Source organism: Sycon ciliatum, chromosome 1 (genome assembly GCF_964019385.1).
Source record: "Sycon ciliatum chromosome 1, ocSycCili1.1, whole genome shotgun sequence".
Lineage (NCBI taxonomy): Eukaryota > Metazoa > Porifera > Calcarea > Leucosolenida > Sycettidae > Sycon > Sycon ciliatum.
This window is the reverse complement of record NC_088643.1, coordinates 46,378,201-46,398,799: the sequence shown is the minus strand read 5'-3', so window position 1 is coordinate 46,398,799 and position 20,599 is coordinate 46,378,201. Positions and strand designations below refer to the sequence as shown.

The following is a 20,599-nucleotide window of genomic DNA, read 5'->3' as shown; positions in this document are numbered from 1 at the left end:
CTTATTGCCTCAGTATCCGAGTTAATGCTGGTTAAAAACTGACAGAGTGGCTTTTAGAATGAGGCTGGCATGGTCGTGGTAAAAAGTTGTGTGGGTCAGTTAACCCACTACAGTACTGATGCTCACACCAGCTTGCCTTGCTGGCTATTTTAATTTTTAGTATTGCCACTATTACCAATGAGCAATGTACTGTAGGTTGCATTGAGCCTCATGCTCAGAGGTGATCAGCACTCCAGCAGGCCATGCTGTCAGCACATGTGTGCACATTATGCCACCAAACACCTACAAAGTGTGCTGTCGGATCCCAAAAAGGAGCGGTTTTTGTCAAAGACTTCATCACCATCCTCCGTGTCCATGTTGCAGTAAAACCTGAGAAGATATCACCCAACGCGTGTTCATAGTGTTGGGAAGTACTCGTACTCTAATGAGCTTAGTAGATCTACTAGTACTGGCGGTGGGAAACGACAGGAAGCGCGTCAGGCCTGCTACAATGTAAAATCTACACATGACACAACTAAGTCCGTACTCGCCAGGGCATCTAACATCGATCTCTAACACTAGTGATAACAGCTCGGAAGGGAAGTGTGAAATCACACGTCAAAATCAGGTTCTTTCTTTCAGTTTGCACTGTATTAAATTTCGTAGTGAATGTTGTTGATTTGCGCTCCAGGTTGAGGTGCCACGTTTATTGCTCGCTACCAGTGATTGAAGAGAACTAAAAGTTAGCGGATGCAGTCTTATTCACCAGTACAGCCAGTCAGGAATTGTTCGCCCCGTGTCAAGCAGGCTGAAGTAACTCTTCCTTGGGCAACTGTCATTATTGGATACTCCGCACGCTGCGTTCGGAAACTCAGTCTCGGAGTGGTGCTGTCATAATAATTATGCGTTTGCTTCGTCGACTGAATGCTCAGACCACCTCTACCATGGCTAACTTCGTGGCTTTGTATCTCTATTTCAAGTACAGTATCAAAGACTTGAAAGAGACATTTTGGCTCAGTCTTAGTCTATGTTCCCAGCTCACGGCTATACGGATACAGCGCCAGGCCCTTTGTCGGACGACCACTGGCAGCGGCCACGTTTGAAGACCGTTAGCGAGGTGACCGAAGACAGTTAGCGAGGTGACCGAAGACAGTGAACACGGAGTGAGTATTGGGGTGGAGGGAGCACTTGTGAGAAGGTAGCGGCAGAAAGACAATGCTGAGACTGGGAAGGGCGTGCTCTCGTGTAGGAAACTGATCACTGTATTGTGCAGCAGCTCGAGGACAAAATGATCGTCTTACTCAGCTCTCCGATATCAGTGTGGACCAACTCTCTACTCGTGACTGACCCTAGTGACAGGGCGAGGGCAGTGTCGCGTTCACAACATAACACAACAGTCTCAAGAAAGCTCGTGTTCCGGAGCGGTAGCAGTCCCCATGGCAACAGCAGAGGAAAAAGACATGTATGTGGACAGGCGCAGAGTAGTCACCATGATCACCTTAACAACCAATGTCCTGGCGGTATCATAGCTTCATCACCTAAACTATCAGTGTCATTGTCCGGCGATGTCACCGCTTCATGTCATGTGGTGTGGAACAACATGCAAGTTAGCATGCAGCCATGCAGCGGAGTCAGTAGATGTGATGCGAATGATTTCATGGGGATGAGTCAGCGCCGGAACTTCTTATGGAGGATAAGTATACGGCGGAAGTGGCCGTGGGCGCTATGTTTGCAGCGTGAGGCACCAGGACAGCACTGTGCCACAACTTTGCCAAATAAGCGATGATTTCAACCGATGATGTAACCGCATAACCTCTACAGCCGACTTGAGTCCTGACTCTTTTTCGAGGTGAGTGAAGTCTGAAGATAATGAACTATCAACCCTGTGTATTTGCTCATACTGCATTACCTAACACGTAGCTTTGGTTTACTGGGCATACTAGTGACACATACACATGGCACAGGGACGGCTCCTGCCAAACCAGCCATTGTGGTTGGAGGTTTACAGGGCGAGTCAATTTAAAAGAAATTCGATACAGTTGAATGCCGTTGGGTCGTCACCAGGGAAATAATTAGGGGTCAAAAGGGGTGTTCCGGGTACCCGGGTACCCGCCCGTTAATCTCGGGTACTGTTAGTAAAAGGGTACCCGTTTGGATTTCGGTGATCCAGTCAGTACGGAACGACACTGCTGGGATTGAGCATTCCAGGCGAGAGTCAATTATTTACAACTCCACGCTGGATGTTTGCATTGTTGTTGCATTTGTGAACCTAGTAGATCTACCTCTGCAACTATCAGACACAAATCAATTTGCGAATCATAATGTGATATCAAAATTCAACCTGAGAACAGATAAATTAAATATTATCATGATTTACGTGAAATTGCGCATGGGTGCTAAAGGGTACCCGTTAACCCGCTCGTTAAGAAAATTACCCCTTCGTTAGTTAAAGGTACACCCGTTTGACCCCTAGAAATAATAGCTGTTAGGCCAAACTAAAGAAGGTGTGTGGTTCGACTCACCCGACCGACCGTACAATTTCAGCCCGACCGTAACTTTTTTTCGGCGGGCTATCGTGTGACTGACGTACGTGGACTGAACACGTCCACGTCTACGTGCTGTGCGGCGTGAGTCTGCGGACGCAGGCGGCTCCTTTTGGACTTGACTTGTAGTTGTACTGCAGTGCAGTGCAGTGAGTGGTACGACTGCTGCCTTGTGCTGGTAGTAGAGTCTACTCGATACGCGTATACAGTGTATTTACATGTACTAAAAAATATATTAAAAAAAAAAAATCCGCCCGCCCGCCCGTAAAAAAAATGTCCATGTTAGTCGAACCACACACCTTCTTTAGTTTGGCCTTACTAGAGTTTCTTGAATCAGAACAGCTATTTTCAGACACATAGCCACCTAGCTGAAAAGCGGAGGCAGGGCATTATCAACCAGGCTTACATGTTGTAGTTATGCTCCATAAAATCCCAGCGGCAATCTCATGAGTAAGGTAGCACCATGCACCCCTGCACCCATGTACAGCCCATGACCATGACGCAGTGTTCATAAGCCAGGGGCTTCACAGTGTTCAGCGTTGCATGGCTGTCTAAATCTCTCCAGATTTCATTGAGCAGCACTGTACATGTATGTCCAGCTACACAGCAAAAGGTACGCAAAGAAAGTGTGAAGTGTAAAGAATCTAGGATTTAGAACTCAGATGGTGAGCCAAAGAAAAAAACTTGTAACATGGGAAATTGTGGGCACAAGTTATGCGATCGAGTCCACCAACTAAACCAGATTTTGAACAGTCAGACGTGCACAATCTAGCAAAAAAACTGACAGAGAGTACTGAGACATTCCACGGCATGAAAGTCAGCTTGAGCACTGCTTGATAGCGCTAACCAACGGCCTTCCAACTCAGTGGAAGGTTCATGGATATTAGGGCTAATTCCAAAGACTTTCATGCCGTGGAATGTCTCAGTACTTCCTGTCAGTTTTGTGCTAGATTGTCCACGTCTGACTGTTCAAAATCTGGTTTAGTTGGTGGACTTGTGCCCACAATTTCCCATGCTACAAAAATCTAGGATTTGGTGATAACATGCAAACTTACTAAGTTTGAAATAGGCTTGGTGGTCATAGAGGGTTGTGAATAACTAGTTGTGAACACTGGAGGTGAAATCATTATTCATGTGCAGTTATAAATAACTTGAATCAACTCATGAATCAGAACTTCATTCATAATAATACTATTCTCGTCTGATGATCGATTCAGTCCGTGAAACTCGGAGTTACAAAGCTGCAACTGCTCGTTCTTCTGTCTGTGTATTCCACTCTTTGCCTTCGGCAAATTGAACCCTCGACGGACGGTGGATGAACCGCACATGGTAGTTATAATACTACAGTAGAATGCCGATTATCCGGACCTCAACTATCCGAATTGCCAGTTTGCATTGAATTGAAGGGCCAAATTGTAGAGTTTTTCTTACCTGAAGCACCATACAAACAGTGCACAAGATGTATCACAACAGGTTGGAGACAAAAAAATCACCAAAAGTGTGTGTCTACAGTCCATTCAGAAAAAAAAGATGATATCCTAGCTTTTGGCCACGAATGGCCAATGGGTCAAATTTTGAGTTTTTGTGACACACATGTTGGCAATCCCCATGAAATGCTCTTCCAATTACTACAAGTAGTATGTTTCTGAAGCCTATTTCTCCAAAGAGCAAGCCGTAAAAGGAATAGGATTTCGGCCAGGTTTTGCCCCCAAAGCACTGAAATTGGGGAAAAACCATGAAAATCCAGGCCGTTCACTCCACTTGCATAACAGTACATTTGCGGTTCGATCCCCAGTTGAGGTACCTTTCTTGGACCCTTGTTCAAGTTTCGAATCTCGCGCCACTGCACAGTGAGTGTACCATGAAATCACGAAAAATCATCGGGAGCTCTCCAGAGCCAGCGCTCATCCTTTTCTGAATGGACTTCTGTGGTACTGCCAAAGAGAATGAGAAATGATGGAAATACAGTGCGTATCGGTTATAGCGTGGTCGTGTAAAAGAAAATACTGCCTACAAGAATGAAGTCTCATGTTTTCATAATCAGAACATGGGTTTCAAGTGCACGTTAATTTTATTCTTACAAGCAATTTCATCGCATAGTAGAATAGATCGGTCCTAAGAATGGACTTTGTGTAGCGAAACATGCCAGATTAGTACAAAGTGTATCGCCTGTAGTAATAACATCCGTCCAATGCAGTTCCGACCTGACTCGCGTTGGGTCGTAGTGCTGCAGGTTCAACTGTTGTGGTGGTCATGTAACTCATGTTGCATAGCCACATTAAAAGCCTACTGACTATGACCAGCCACATGAACAGTAGCACTACGTGATGGCATGTACGATGCAGTAGCACTACGTAACGGCATGTACGATGATCTTCCTGCCTCTGTGCACATGCATGATTATGATAATAATCATTATGTCACACTGGATTTATCGTGTGTAAGAAATATCGGAAATGAGAATGGAAAGTAGTTTTTCGTACACCCACGCTATAACCGATACCTACTGTATAAGGAGATCGGCATGTTTTAGATGGATGTGTGACCGCTACCTTTTCCGAACGGCTTGGAAACAGCCCTGCGCCCCAAGGGGTGGGGATAATGGGCACTCTACACTGCATTTCAGTGCTATTTTAACGTTCAAATGTCCGCTTCGTTAACCTGAAGAAAAAAGGGTTGAGTGAGTGGAAAGGAAATTACAGCATGACTGTACTGTTCACAAACTCCACCGCCATCAACAACGGTGAAAGCAGTGCTGCTAAAAGAGTCGAATCAAATCCAAACCAATAGCAATAGAAAACTCACACATATAATACACAAACACATTCATGATACTCAAAGCATGTGTAGAATAGAATCCAAATAAAGTCAAGCACACTGGGGGAGTCGCACACTGGATCTCAGGGTGAACAATAGGCTGGGGGATCAATACTCCACTAAAGAGTACTTACACGTAGAAATGTACAAGCAGAGTTGCTGAGTAAATAATCGAATACGGTTGAGAAAAGTAGTAACAATATACAACACAAGAACACAATGACACTTGGGATCAAAATATGTACACAAATCTGCTTGCGGGACATGCAAAATAATGTGCAATTGGGGATGCAGCTCCGAAGCATTACAAGAAAAACGAATGCAGTGCACATATGTAGTAGATATACATGATGGTACACGTGTATATACATCATATCATCACTTGCAGAGCAGCAGCTAGGCTTATTTGCTCTTTGTTGCTTATTTGTTCTTTGTTCGTTTCATATACGTAATCATATACAGAGCAGCAGCTGTGTGTAGGCTTACTTGCTCTTAGTAGCCGCAGCAAGATCGACCGGGAAGGTTTCCCTGTCCCCATCGCCACTCTCCGCATAGAACTCATTTTCTGGAACCACTCGTTTGTCCCTGTCGGCGGTGCTCTCGCGCTGATCCGGGTCTCTGTCTTCGTCATCGGTTTCCTTGGGAGGTAGCAGGGGCGGTGGAATGACCTGCATCTGCACACTGGGTGCGCAGTCCAGGATACGCAGGTTATCCAGTATCATACTCTTGATTTGATCCAAGTACTGCGTGTGTGCACAACAACATAACACAGAAAAAATCCAAAGAGTGTTACCGTCCTGTAGGGCCAAGGTACTGTGTGCACTCCACACACAACACAGAAAAAGAGAATGTTACAGTCATCATGGTGGTTGTTGTTGTTGAAATTTTATTTTGTATCGCAGACCAAACGGGCAATGGCGCCCAATATTATTATGATGGCGATAAAGTAACGGCCAAAAGCCAAGGATACAACAAGCAAGCCTCCACGAAAGAGAGAAAAACACAGAAAACACAGACTTCAACTATGGTCATGTAGGGACAAGGGAATATCGACCAGTTTAGAAGTTAGCATTCCCAACACACACCAATGCACAGGTACTAGTACTAGAGTAGATGCTCCGATAGGCGAGACAGCACACATAGTGCAGTAAAACCTGGGTTAGGGCCGGGTTCCACTGCGGCTTCGCCTGCTCCGATGCACTTCATCCGCGGCATGAAATGTCATCTTTACCATCATAGTGACCACGGCTCGAGCTGGTGCAGCGAGGCCGCGGCTCGCAACGAGCTTTTGCTATGATTCTTGATCAAAAACTACGAGCCGCTGTCGCGGCTTGACCTTTTCCCCGTACTTTGCATTGTTTTATACGCGAGAATTTAAAAATTCAAATTTTAATTCGTTGCCCGAGGCAGAACACGAGAATTTTTTTGATTTCATCAAAAAACATGGAGTATGACCGCGGTACTGCGAATGGCGAGTGTCAGTGGAACCATGCTGCTCCGCTGCATGCAGCCAAGTGACGCGGAGCAGGGGAGCCGCAGTGGAACCTGGCCCTAAGGCGCAGGGTTCGCACAGGGCTTTGAAAGCCTTGAAAGTGCTTGAATTTTGAAAACTCCTTCAAGGCTCTTGAATAGTTCTTGAATTTTGGAAAAAAGCGCTGAAAGGCCTTGAAAAACAGTTTTTGTTCAAAAATGACACCTCAGACCGCGGTCACACATGTCTTTGGCGGGACTTCTAAAAACGGTTACTTTTTCCGTTGACGTCGCGCTTGTCGAACATTGAAAACAGTTTTTGGTCGACTCGGGCTTCCATCAATCACTTTTGTTTTGTTTCCTGTGACACCAAGAAAATGGGCAAGTGCTCGTTTCAAGCGAAGTGGCTCGAGGAGCAGAAGTACCAGTCATGGCTGGCTGGCGATTCGGATAAACACCGTGCTTGGTGTAAGCTGTGCAGAACTTTCTCAGTCGCCGCCATGGGCGAAGCTGCCCTTAGCAGCCATGCTGACTGGAAAAAACATCGTGAGATGCGTTCCTGCGCCAGCTCATCAGTTGGCATGAGATCGTTCCTGCCCCAGCAGCCGTCGTCGCAGTCGTCTACTGCAGCTGCTGCAGCATCAGCTGCTCCAAGTTCAACGTTGGTGCAATTCGTCAGCACTAGGGAGACGCTGAAAGCTGAGGCATGTACTGACCAGCAGATCCTGGTTTGCGTGTTGAGATGAAAGAGTTCCTTGTTGCCATAGTTAAGAAGCTGGAGGACAAATGCCCTCTTAACTATCCACTTGTGCGATGTCTTGGGTGGCTCGTGCCAACGCGCATTTCATCTGTATCGGAGCACGAGTCATTGATTGCCATTTTGAAGCGGTGCCTGTCCCAGCTATGCGAGTCTAATCACGTGTTGCCAGCTGAGTGTGACAACGTTGTCTGCCAGTATCGCTCCTTCCTGCGTGCCGCCTCGGAAGAGGAAGAGTTCATCCACTTTGGAGACAGCGATGATTCTCGCTTGGACGTCCTGTTCCATTCTCGCTTGGCAGGGTCCAATGAGTACAGGGATTTATGGAAGGTGAGTGGGTTTCTTGTTGTTTCTTGGACAGTGTTATTGGCATGCTTTTCGCATTATTGATGAGCTTTTCCTAGTTATACTGCTAATGCATCTCTTTTTCCTGGGCGATCTAACACTGTTGACAAGCCCTTTATGATTGGTCGGTGTGTGTGCCTTTCTGTATTCTCTTACACTGCTAGGTTGTCCGTGTGTTGCTACTACTGAGCCATGGTCAGGCATCTGTGGAACGTGGATTTTCGGCTAACAAGCTGACCTTGGCCGACAACATGTCACAACGAACGCTGGTGGCCGAACGGACTGTTCTCCACTTGCATGATGGTAATCCTCTGAAGGTCCCTCTTACCGAGGATCTGCTGTCTGCCGCCAAAGCTGGCCGGCAGAACTACGAGCAGTACTTGAGAGACGAGGCGGAGAAGGCAGTAGCCTCTGAGAGCCGCAAGCGGAAGGCTGATACGACTGTGGAGCTTGAGTGAAAAATGATGGGAAAATGGGCCTTGGAAGGGCCTTGACATTTTTCTCTGTGTGCTCGCCCTGCAACAGGGCCGAAGTGTGCTCAGAAGCCAGGTTTTACTGTAGCTAATAGCTGTTCAACTAATGTGTTCAGGGTAAAGAGACCGCAGGTTGGATTCTAAGTTGAGAAGGCCATCTTTCTTTCATGCTCGGTGTTTGTCTCAGAACGGTACCCTGTTTTCTTCACGAGAGTGTGACCAAGCTAGCTATTCAACTAATGTGTTCAGGGTAAAGAGACCGCAGGTTGGATTCTAAGTTGAGAAGGCCATCTTTCTTGCATGCTCGGTGTTTGTCTCAGGACGGTACCCTGTTTTCTTCACGAGAGTGTGACCAAGCTAGCTATTCAACTAATGTGTTCAGGGTAAAGAGACCGCAGGTTGGATTCTAAGTTGAGAAGGCCATCTTTCTTGCATGCTCGGTGTTTGTCTCAGAACGGTACCCTGTTTTCTTCACGAGAGTGTGACCAAGCTAGCTATTCAACTAATGTGTTCAGGGTAAAGAGACCGCAGGTTGGATTCTAAGTTGAGAAGGCCATCTTTCTTGCATGCTCGGTGTTTGTCTCAGGACGGTACCCTGTTTTCTTCACGAGAGTGTGACCAAGCTAGCTATTCAACTAATGTGTTCAGGGTAAAGAGACCGCAGGTTGGATTCTAAGTTGAGAAGGCCATCTTTCTTGCATGCTCGGTGTTTGTCTCAGGACGGTACCCTGTTTTCTTCACGAGAGTGTGACCAAGCTAGCTATTCAACTAATGTGTTCAGGGTAAAGAGACCGCAGGTTGGATTCTAAGTTGAGAAGGCCATCTTTCTTGCATGCTCGGTGTTTGTCTCAGGACGGTACCCTGTTTTCTTCACGAGAGTGTGACCAAGCACCTAGAGAAAGCTTGAGATGTTTTTTTCTTTTCTTCTTCTGATCTATTTTCCCAGGATTTACGTTGCACTGTGCCAGTCTTGAAACATTCCAAAAATGCTTTTCCCTCATCACATTTCGAGGATGTGTTGACCTGTGGATCATGACATCATGGCTTCTACACGGAAACAATGGCCAAGTACAAGTATGTGTATACTCGAGAAGAACTAAGGTCTCTGTACTAAGTGACCAGAACGACATACCAATAGCTGAAAGGTGTCACACATCCATTGTAATTGGCGAAGAAAATGTATCGGGGCGAAACGGGTTTGCTGTTCATGCACTCCATCCAACCTGTGCACAGGCAGCGCACTATTGACATCAAAACTACATCCTAGCAGGAAGCACACCCTCAAAATGCAGCATCCAGTTGATGGGAAGCAAATTTTTGGATTCTTTCTCAGGGTGATGTTGGCCATCAATGGACCCTATCCTAACCCATAACAGCTACGGTTTGAATAGCAGTGAAAGAGAGAGAGAGAGAGACAAACGCACGCACGCACGCACACACACACACACACACACACACACACACACACACACACACACGTACCTGTCGCGGATTTTGATTTTCAATGCGACTGCCGATTTCCGGATGAAGCATCAGGTCAGGCGCAAAATATTCGCAGTACTCTGCACAAAACGACACACACACAAATCCAGGACATATTTAAGCAATCAAAATGTGTCTAACGGCAAGCAAGTACATCACATGTAAGCAAGATCCAGGAGCTGCCAGATGTGTTTGATCAAGAACCCATGATTGACGTACAGCTGGAATGGGTAGGTAGCATTAGACATGTCCGGGTACACAAAGCCGGTGATATTGAAAATGAGCACTGCTGGCGACTTCAGAGAATTATCAACTGCCGAATGTTGCCGCTTACCTTCTTCTATGAGTATAACCATGACAACCAAATGCCAAATGAACATGGGACAACTTATAACAAATAATTAAATTATGTGTATTGTTGTACACCAGGTCACCACTCACCATTATATGGCAGGTCATTGGCAATGGGCTGATCAAGCAGCAGTGCGGTCTCATGAGTCCTACAAAACAGGCACAACACGTGTCAACACACCATGCAACGAATTAGTGTGCACACACACACACATACACTCTCACACGCACACACACGCACATGTACAAACACACGCACACACGCACACACACACATGCACACACACATGAATCGATACAGTAATGTACATGCAATCATGTACACTGTGCATACACTTCGGCATGCATAATCGTATACCCACCCTCCCATCCACCCATCCACCCACCCACCTTAGGAAGCCCTGATTTGTGGACAGAACACTTAATGGCCAGGACTCAATTCATCTTAGCAGGGTTTCGTTTCCCTATCGCCCGTGGTGTTGCAGGCCAAACTTAATACTTCACTGACAGGACTGTCACCACAAGTATGCCAAGAGCCAGAGTGGATGTTTCTGGGCTGTGTATGCTCAGAAAAGTCCTGTCGTGCTTGGTGAAAACCAACCCAAAGTGCATATTATGCACTTGGCCTTGAAGCCTGGGGAGTGTTGCAGGTGCTGCTGGACACACGTATACACTGACGATAAACTGGTGGCTAGTACATGTAGCCTCTGGGAAGGAAAAAGGCCGAAACACCATTCAATGGACAAGCACATTCTTATGGAAGTGTATCGTACTTACCAGCAGCGAGCAACATTGCGGACAGTGTAGCCCCCACCGCCCAGAACCAGAAGTGGAATTCCAAATGACTTCACAAGAGACACACATTCTCTACAGTGCAGGGGGGACAAACAAACACATAGGCAACGGAGACCAACGGAATGATATGAATGATATCCACTGTACGTTGGAAAAACCAAGGCAGGACCAGATTAGAAACTTGCAGTCCAAGAGCACCGAATATAGATTGCACAAACTAGAATACACTCACACACAAATATACTAGTACAGGTAGAGCAGTATGGAAACTGGACTGACCCGTGGCCTCTTGTCGTCAGGTTGAAACAGCCAAGGCGATCACACCCCAGAGAATCTGCCCCACACTGCAAAGGGCACATACGTACGTACACACACACACACACACACACACACACACTTGTACTTGCTCACTGCCAAAACTGGTCTCGTGGGTCTCCCCGGGAGAGGGGAGGGAGACTCAAAAGGAATGTTGGAAAGATGACTCAATTGGCCATTGAACCACCCAACGGCCGACACCCCCTGAAATCCCCAAACTAGGGTGGATTTGAAATGATCCCACTTATGGGCTCACTACACCTCAGTAAGTGGGTGAGGACAAGGTGCAGAAAAAGGATTGACGGCATCAGGGTATCCGTCCCGGGATCCAACTGCAGGTACCCCCTGCCCCCAGTGAAGGTAATACTTGGTACTAGTGTGGGTGGCTAAATCAGAGTGGATCTGATACAAGCTTCACTAGCACCATTGATTACACAAGAGTTAATCTAGCCAGAAGCAGTCCATGGTTAACAGGTATGTATACTTCAAATAGAAAGTATATGAACCCTGAAACCAACAAAGGTGGTAGGTACAACAATACACCTTCAAGCAGCCAAGCCCGTTGGCAACAGGCCCAACACTATCTGGCACACACACACACACACACACACACACACATGCATGCATGAGGCTTGTTCAAGTATTCAAGTGCCGGGTTAGGTTGCGCTCACACGACGATAAAAACTTTCGAGAAAGGTTGCACGGCGAGCGAGAAAAAGTACTAGCACGCTCACACGAGACTTTTACGTTTACGATTACGATGCACGCAAGTATGAGAGAGTAGGAAAATAGTACCTATTTCACTACTCTCTGGTGGTGATATTCAGCTTGTAGTTAAAAGAGCACTTGGAGCCTCTGTTCCTTGCTTACCGCCACTGGTCTCTTCTTCCACAAAATCTGAAATCCTGCCAAAGTTACAATACATTCACACAGCTACTGCAGAATGCAACATACTAGTTGACATCCAGCCCTGCCCTAGCTCTCCCCCCCCCCCCCCGCGCTTCTCTTACTTTTCAGTTCCCCTTTCATTCTTTTTCTTTCTTCCCTGTATTATCGCCATGGCTGGTTATCGCCCACATCACCTTTTCATTGGCTAGTGCCACGTGATGTGAATAAAAAAATAAAATAAAAAATTAGTAAAGAAAAAGGACAAAAACTACAAGTTACGCTATAATGTCCACTGACACCACAGTTACTAAACAATCAGCTCATGCGATAACATTGCACGACACTGACCGTGTTATCGCATGAGCTGATTGTTTAGTAACTGGTGGTGTTAGTGGACATTATAGCGTAACTTGTAGTTTTTTGGTCCTTTTTGCTTTACTATAAAAAAGTGTGTGTGAACCCGTTTTCTCGGATGACAATCTGAAGCTGAACGTGGCAAAAACTCAATATTTCACTGTGAACAAGGAAGATGATTCCTGGAAATCGGTGAAGCTGCTGGGGAGTATGCTAGGCACAGCAGAAGACATAGCAGCCAGAGTGTCTGCTGCAAATCGGGCATTTGCAGGCATTCCATGGAAACGCCACAACCTGAATTCCAGGCTGTGTATGTTTTCCTGCCTGATATTGCCTGTCTTGCTGTATAATTGTGCGCTTTGGACCTTATCGCAAACATTAACCGACGTCGTCAATGTATGGCACCGGAAGAAACTACGTACCATCATTGGTATCACGTACCCACAACGAATCTCGAACACAGCGCTGTATGCCAGAACCGAGCAGACCCCACTATCCCAAGTCTGCAGGCAACGGAGACTGCTGTGGTTCGGCCATGTAGTGAGGGAAGGCGAAGAATCGTCCTCTTTCCAAGCCCTCCTAATGTCGATCAACACAACAGACATACGACGACCCCGAGGACGGCCACGTCTGAGATGGATCGACGTTGTCAAGAAAGACTTACAATGCATTAATCTGTCGCTTCTGGATGCTGTGCAATCTGCTTCTGATAGAGCTGCTTGGCTCGAAATTGTTAACAGATGCGTTGACCTCATGCAATGAGTGAAATGCGAACTGTCATTATTATTATTATAAAATTAATATATCCTTGGCTCTCCATCCGAATAAATAAAAAGGATTTTTTTACATTTTAAATAAAAAAGGAGTTCGACACTATTGCAGAGTGAATGGGTAGGAGCGAGTCTGCTCTACACCATTTCCTTCTTATTACTAGGGACCTTTTCGCACCACGCGTACGGATACGAAACGAATGCTGATTCGTCACCTGGGTTCGAGGATTCGTCAGAGTCCCTGCGGAGAGCTCGTTTTCACGAATGGAAGCCTCTTCATTCGTGGCACACTCCGAATCCGTCAGGTACACATGTTTTTGCCAGGTACACATGTTTTGCCAGGTACACATTTTTCCCTTGATTCCATGATCCATGCACGTGTGGGCGAAAACACCCGTACGCCAAGCTACCGGCCGTATTCGTAGTTGCCATGCACATTTGCATGACGACTTGCGAAACCTGAATCCGTTTTCAACGAAACGATTACGAGTCTAGTCAAACTTTCGTTTCGCATTCAATTCGTAGCAAATGCGAAAGGTCCCTACTATTAACCGTATTCTCCTTTCGTTATTCATGATGTAGATAGAAGACAGGTGGAATACCGCGTACTAATATTGCACAGTTATTTATTCATATTTTACTTGTGCCGCTACAGCTCAATGCAATAACATCCGTTTCTGTGAAAACTTGAGCTGCAGTCATGGAGCACCAGTATGTGGATACTAAGAATGCATGATGCATTTTCACTTTAGGGGGAGTGAAACATATCCCTGCTAATGATGGATACGCCAACAGATTGGTGTCCCGGGAAAACAGTCCAAACCAACGGAATTGAGCCACGTTTTCAAGGAGACCCAAGCCTCCAGGTGATCATGTATGCTGGTAAAACATAGTGTGTTTCTCTTCAGTATATTTCGTGCACATCTTCCGACCAACACACAAATGAACGTTCTATGACCATGCAATCTGCCCGCCTTTGTGCTTCACGTGAGCCTCTTCAATCTCACCCAACCTAAGCTAACACATCGGTTGGGAGATTCTGACACAGCATTATAGTGTTGAAGGTTGGCTTTTACCCCTCTCTCGCACTTTGTGTGCCAATTGGTCATGGACAACGAGTTGAATGAAAAATAATTGCCTATAAAAGCAACCCGACCACACAGACAATCACATCCTACACAAAGAGACAAAGACACAATGCTTGCATACGGGCAATCACATCTTGTACAACAACTATGGAGAGACACACACTGGTTGCAGCTTGCACTGACCTGTAGAACAATAACGGAGGGCTGGAAATGCTGCACGATTCCCTGGATGACAGGCTTGAAGATGTACAGAAAACCTGCAGGCAACACATTCACACATGCACGCCCACAAACCATTGCATGCCCACGAACCATTGCACGCCCACGGACCATTGCACAGTTGCTATTCGTGCGAGCCAACACCAACATCACTGCAGGTGTGGCTAACATTCCAAAGGGCAATGTGCAGCAAAATGCCACCGTGATCTCATATGCACACAGTTAGGACGAAATGGGTGCTTCACGGAATCACGGATCTAAAAGCAACGGCAGTATCAGGTATGTGCCAGTATACTTTGAAAATAAAAGGGGCACACACATGCACGCACGCACGCACGCACGCACCCACCCACACAGAAAGAAAATGTCCAAAACACAATACCAGAAAGAAACACCGTACAACAAGGACCGTCCGGCAACACCACGACATGGACGTACCGTTGTCATCAATGCCGTCCTTTAGTGGTACATTGACAGAGAAGTACTTTCCCAAGTCGAAGCCGGTCTCATACATATCCCCTGGGTGGACACACAACACACAACACATATGCATCTACATCACACAAACATCCACAGCACACTGGTCATGAAATATGGAATGAGAAAATGCACATTTTAAAAGAGTTTATCAATGTTATGACCTTAAAGGGGAAGCCTAAAATCAAATTTTCACCAGTTGTAGTCTTCGGGTGCTGAGTCGAATGGTCTTGGTCCAAGGAAGCTTAGACGCTCCCTTCCTCCTTTATTCCCAATCGAACTCGTGCACTTCCACCGAAACTGGGTGACTGCGCCCTACTAGATGGGGATCTGTATGCAAAATGTCACTAAAAGCGCCATTTCGTTCTTATAAAAGCACGGATGACCGCGATTGGCCCATATGTTGTAGTCTTTTGGACGCTGAGTCAACTGGTTTTGGTCCGAAAAGGCTGCGATGCAGCGTTCGGGGCTTATTCCCAATTGAACATGGTTGAACAAGCGGTCACGTGCTCCTGCGTACACCAGTCACCTGGTCACCGCGCCAGCAGGCGACAATTTTCATACCAAGGATCAACTCGTGTTCAACTCTAGTGACAGGAATGCACCCAAACAGGCTGTTAGTTGTGCCCTGCGCTAGGTTGACCACGATCTCATGGAGCATGACGACTTCATTGGCCTGTAGCAGGTAGACACAATTGATGCCACCTCACTTTACTCTGCCATCAAGGATGTGCTGCTTCGCTTGAATTTAACCTTGGAACAAGGACCGTGGACGATGGTTCGACAAAGCTTCACATATGAGCGGTGCCTGCACTGGGGTTAGCAAGCAAAGTCACCGCGGAAGAGAGTCGCGGGCCATGCACATATTGAAGCGGACACGCATAGAACCTCGCTGCGTCTGACACCATCAAGAAATCCAAGCTGTGCAAGGATTCGATTCTCTTCACACGGCTTTTAACATCACCCGGCTGATCAAGTTCTCACCGAAGAGAACAGCAGCATTTGAGAATACCCGCTCTGGCCAGAACGACGACACACCACACCCAACTGCCGTTCGGCCACGCAGCCGGACAGTGCAAGGTGATACCCCTTGAGAGTCACCACAATTCAGCTTGAAGTTGAGGAAGCCTCGTTTTGATGTCAATGTATATGTCTTAATCGTGTTTAAAATAAAATAAAATGGTGTGTGGCTCATGTTTGTGTATATGTGCTGAAGTTCAATAACCGGTTATAACCGGTTATCCGACCGTTACTTTAGAGGATACCTGGTCATGCAAAAGTTGTGACCGTTTAAGATCTAATTGTAACACACCACATGTACACCACATTGGTCCAGCTGTGGGATGAGTGCCTAGAGTCTGTAGCTCACCTGGAGCCCAAAGTGAAGGCTCGCATCATTGGGGTGAAGGCAGTGGTGGGCGACTTCAAGTTCCCCTTTGGATTGAAGTCATCGAAGACAATCTTGAAGATCACTGACAATCTGAGCATTGTCAATGTAAGCAGCAGACGCTCAACATGTGGCATCTTTAACTGTGAAGACCGTGCAAGACGCGAGATCTGGTGAGTGCTGGTCCAGCTTGTACGCTCTCGGAACGGCACAGCAGGAAAAGCTAGATGTTGATGAGGGTGTACTCTCCCCGGCGACGGAAGGTGCCTCGAAGGTTTGAAGACGACCAGGCTGCCGGTACACATCCGGCATCTGCTGAAGATCTATATTGTGTGGCACACTTTGAAGCTCTGGATCTTGCGGTGTCCAGTACACAGGAGAGTTTTGATCAGCCTGGATACGCAACGTACCGCAACCTCGAGGAACTACTACTTCAAGCTCCACGTGGTGATGACTACATGGAAGCATTGAAGCAAGTGACAGGTCTCTATCATGAGCTGGGGACGGGTGCTCTTACTGTTCAGCTCAAGGCCCTGGGGTCTCTATCACGAGCTGGGGACGGGTGCTCTTACTGTTCAGCTCAAGGCCCTGGGGTCTCTATCACGAGCTGGGGACGGGTGCTCTTACTGTTCAGCTCAAGGCCCTAGCAAGTCACTTTGAAAGCAACTCACTGGTTGGTATACGCCCGAAGGACTGAATTCGGTATCTATGCAGTTCGTCAACTGAGGCTCCGATATTCTACTGTGAAATCATCTGTACTGTCCAGCTACTACTTGGCATGCCTGCTACAAGCGTAGTTAGGAAGTGTTTCTTCTCAACCCTGCGTCACATCAAGGCGTACTTGAGGAGTGCTATGCGGCATGATTGCTTGAACTATACCACAGTCTGTTGATCTACTTCTTTTGAAGTACAAGGAACTAGTTGACCATCTGGATCGCGTTGCTGTCTCCAATGAGTTTGTGGGCAAGAATGAGAAAGCGCTGCAACTGAGTTTGTCATTGCTGACCATCAATTTGTTTTCGACCATCAACTTGTTTTCCAGTTGTTTTCCTCTAGTCTCCTTAGTTTGCCGAGGAGCATAGTCAGCTTTTCCACAGTTGTATTCCTGTGAACGAATTCGCAATTTCAGGATGGCCTTCACTCCTGATCAGCAGTGGTCTCTTGCTGAGATGATTTCGGTTTCGGGCACGTCAGCGTTGTCAGCTCACTCCGCGACTCGAGGACCTGACCGGGGAGCGTCTGATGGGCCATCAGACCAAGCTGGTACGTATCTGAATTCTGTTCATGCTGATATGCGGGCGAGTTTAGATTCGGCCCCCGCACTCTCTGCATGCGTATGTCATGTTAGCCACGAAGCCATAGCAAACATTTGCAGAGTCATTTTTTTGATCTGGCGCTCCTGCTTCCCGTCAAGTATGAGAGGCCCTCTGACGATCAGCCTCTTTCCAAGCGGGTCAAGTTAGCAGAGGACGGCGATTGCCTGTTGATCTCTGCCTCTATCTTCACCATCATAGCCACAAACGACCCGGCCTGCGCTGCTAGCCTGGCAGAACATCAGCTACGGATTGTGCAAGCCGCAGCAAAGTACCGCCTGACTGCGGAACTTGAGTACGATATCCAGGTTCGGCAATCGGTGGCTCGTGCACGCACCCCGCTCTCATCGCCTGACATGGTGCTCTACACAGAGTGTTTCATGGGCCAGGCACTGCACACATGTTACAAGTGCCGGAAGGTGGGCGGCCAACAACTGTCTTATTTGTGGCTCCGACAGCCGGACGCTCCCTGCCACCTCCGGCTCGGGCACAACAGGTGGAGGAAGCGTTCACGCGCCCAGACAGTCCACCATCTGCCGCAAGTTCAACGTGGGCAGCTGCTCTTTCAACCAATGCCGCTTCAAGCACTGCTGTTCCTTCTGCTCTGGCACCCACCCGGCCAAGGAATGCCAATCCTGCAAGTAGGTCCATGAGTACACCTTCCTCCCATCTTCCTTTATCTGCACATAAACCCCACACACCCATTATTATTAGCACGCTTAAAATAGAATTAGAGCCACACCCTGATGATCAGTTGGTCGCATCTTTATTGCATGATCTTGAATTTGGTTTTCGCATCGTTTTTTTTGCAACTGTCTGTCTGAGTCTTTTTTGTCACGTAATTTGTCCTCCCCTGCTGACAATGTAGAAATAGTCGACGACTATCTCCGCCAGGAATGTGAGCGCGGGCATACGGCTGGCCCGTTCGATGAGCCTCCTGTTCTCCCCATTCACACCTCTGGCTTTGGAAAGTTCTACGAAGGCTTTCGTTGGCGTGACGGAATCATCCATTGATGTGGCATAATTATTTCATGTGTTTTGACGAAATTTCTTCATATATACCGTATTTCCTTGAACAGCCGCCGCGGCCTGTATTCAAAACTAGCAAGACGGGTGCGACCCTGAAAAATATTTGTACGTCGCAATGTACGTGCTGTATGCGTAGAGTTCACGTACGAGGCGCACTGTTGAACCCGTGTTGTCCAGCTACACTGTAGGCTAGTGCATCTTCTTTTCTTTTCGTGTTGCACTGGAAAGAATATCATGGCGAAGGAGCTCGAGGCTCGACTAGCATGTTAGTTGCATGTTCAGCAGCAGCAGCAGTCCCTCATGGCGACGAGGATGAAGTAGAGGAGAGTCAAGAAGACGTCGACGTTGAAAATTTTGGATGCAATAATAATGGACGCCGCAAGTTTTGTCCTCTCCCGTTTGATTTCAGTTTCTGCAATCGTTCCTTTTACAGCGTCAGTGTCCACTTTCTCCTAGACAAGTTCTCCGATCTGAGTTCTTGGTTTTGCAGGTTTGACAATCTTCAGTGCGTCTTAGGTTTCATCCGTTTACTTTGTTTGCGTACTATTTTCTTTTTTGGTGGTCGATAAAATCACTCGTCTTGCTCTTCGTTACGTTGTGAGAGGTCATCATCATGGCGTGTTCGATTTGTTCCCTTCTTTAGATCGCCTTTGAGTCCTTTGTCCGTACCGAGAGCAGCACTAGCTGCATGTGAAGGAGCAAGACATCGTAGCCGAAAGTCATCTCGTAGCTGTGAAATTGCGTATAAATTGTGAACTGCTCTGCACTTGTGTACAAATAACCCTCAGTTCAAAGAAACTGGCGGCGCTTATTCAAGGGCGGCCGGTAATCAAGGGGCGGCGGGTGTTCAAGGAAATACGGTACTGACGGTTTTAATAGTTAAGGCTGCAATTACCGGTATGTTATATCATCATTTGGGCTAACATTACCCTTTCGGCTGTTATTTGAAATCAACACATGACTTAACTCTGCCTGGTATCTGTGTGTGACAGGGCTCATCGAGGTTGAATCTCGCCGGACCTATCAAAAAGGGGCTGCGACAGGTCTGATATACCAGGCAAGATGAGATGACGTTGGCCAGATCACCACCTCAACACTAGTGTGTGCAGTTAACTATACCAGTATTGTGCCAGACTGGCAAAGCTGTAAGCCGAAAAGGTAGGCCCACCAAACATGCTAGCTCCCCTCAGCACCAGATCATGCACTTTATAAATGCATCATATCAAGTGCAAACACTACGCACAATCATGCATACTCGCAAGCACAGACAGACAGACAGACAGACACCCACACCCACCCACCCACCCACACACGCACGTACACATACGCACACACGTATGCGTACAGACACACCGCAGCAGAGATAACCGTGCAGGAGGAGGAAACGGCACGGAATACCTTGAACTCACCAGTGCCTGGGAAAAAGCCGCGTCCGTATTTGTGAAAAGAACAGGTCATCACCCGGTCCGTCAGGTAGAATGCCTCCTACAGTGACAACCACATTAGCACCAAGACACAACCACACTAGCACCGGAATGGTAAGTAAGACCACCATGAAGGCTGGATTTTTTTAGATTTCAAAAACTCCACCTGGAATACAATTTCAAATTTGGACTTCACGGAGAATTTCAAAGTTTCATATCTGGCTTGCAAGTGTTGAGTTTCGGAGAGAAAAGAGCAGTACGTGGCATGTGGCCTCTAATTTCCACCTGGAATAGTCTTAGAATCCGACACATGTGTTTGTCAC

At 47.0% G+C, this 20,599-nt stretch overlaps 1 protein-coding gene across 1 annotated transcript in view; it reads right to left on the bottom strand.

The window, feature by feature from the left end:
* Nucleotides 1-5,261: 5,261 nt before the first annotated feature.
* Nucleotides 5,262-20,599, bottom strand: part of LOC135828910 (histone deacetylase 3-like) — a 31,219-nt gene continuing 15,881 nt past the window's right edge. Inside the window, exons 9-16 of the mRNA XM_065341346.1 lie at nucleotides 20,262-20,337; nucleotides 15,085-15,165; nucleotides 14,611-14,684; nucleotides 11,292-11,356; nucleotides 10,995-11,084; nucleotides 10,308-10,366; nucleotides 9,867-9,946; nucleotides 5,262-6,082 (exon numbers count right to left, since the gene is read on the bottom strand). Of these exons, the coding sequence (XP_065197418.1) occupies nucleotides 5,822-6,082; nucleotides 9,867-9,946; nucleotides 10,308-10,366; nucleotides 10,995-11,084; nucleotides 11,292-11,356; nucleotides 14,611-14,684; nucleotides 15,085-15,165; nucleotides 20,262-20,337 (786 nt within the window). The 3' untranslated portion in view covers nucleotides 5,262-5,821. The remainder of the gene's footprint in view (nucleotides 6,083-9,866; nucleotides 9,947-10,307; nucleotides 10,367-10,994; nucleotides 11,085-11,291; nucleotides 11,357-14,610; nucleotides 14,685-15,084; nucleotides 15,166-20,261; nucleotides 20,338-20,599) is intronic.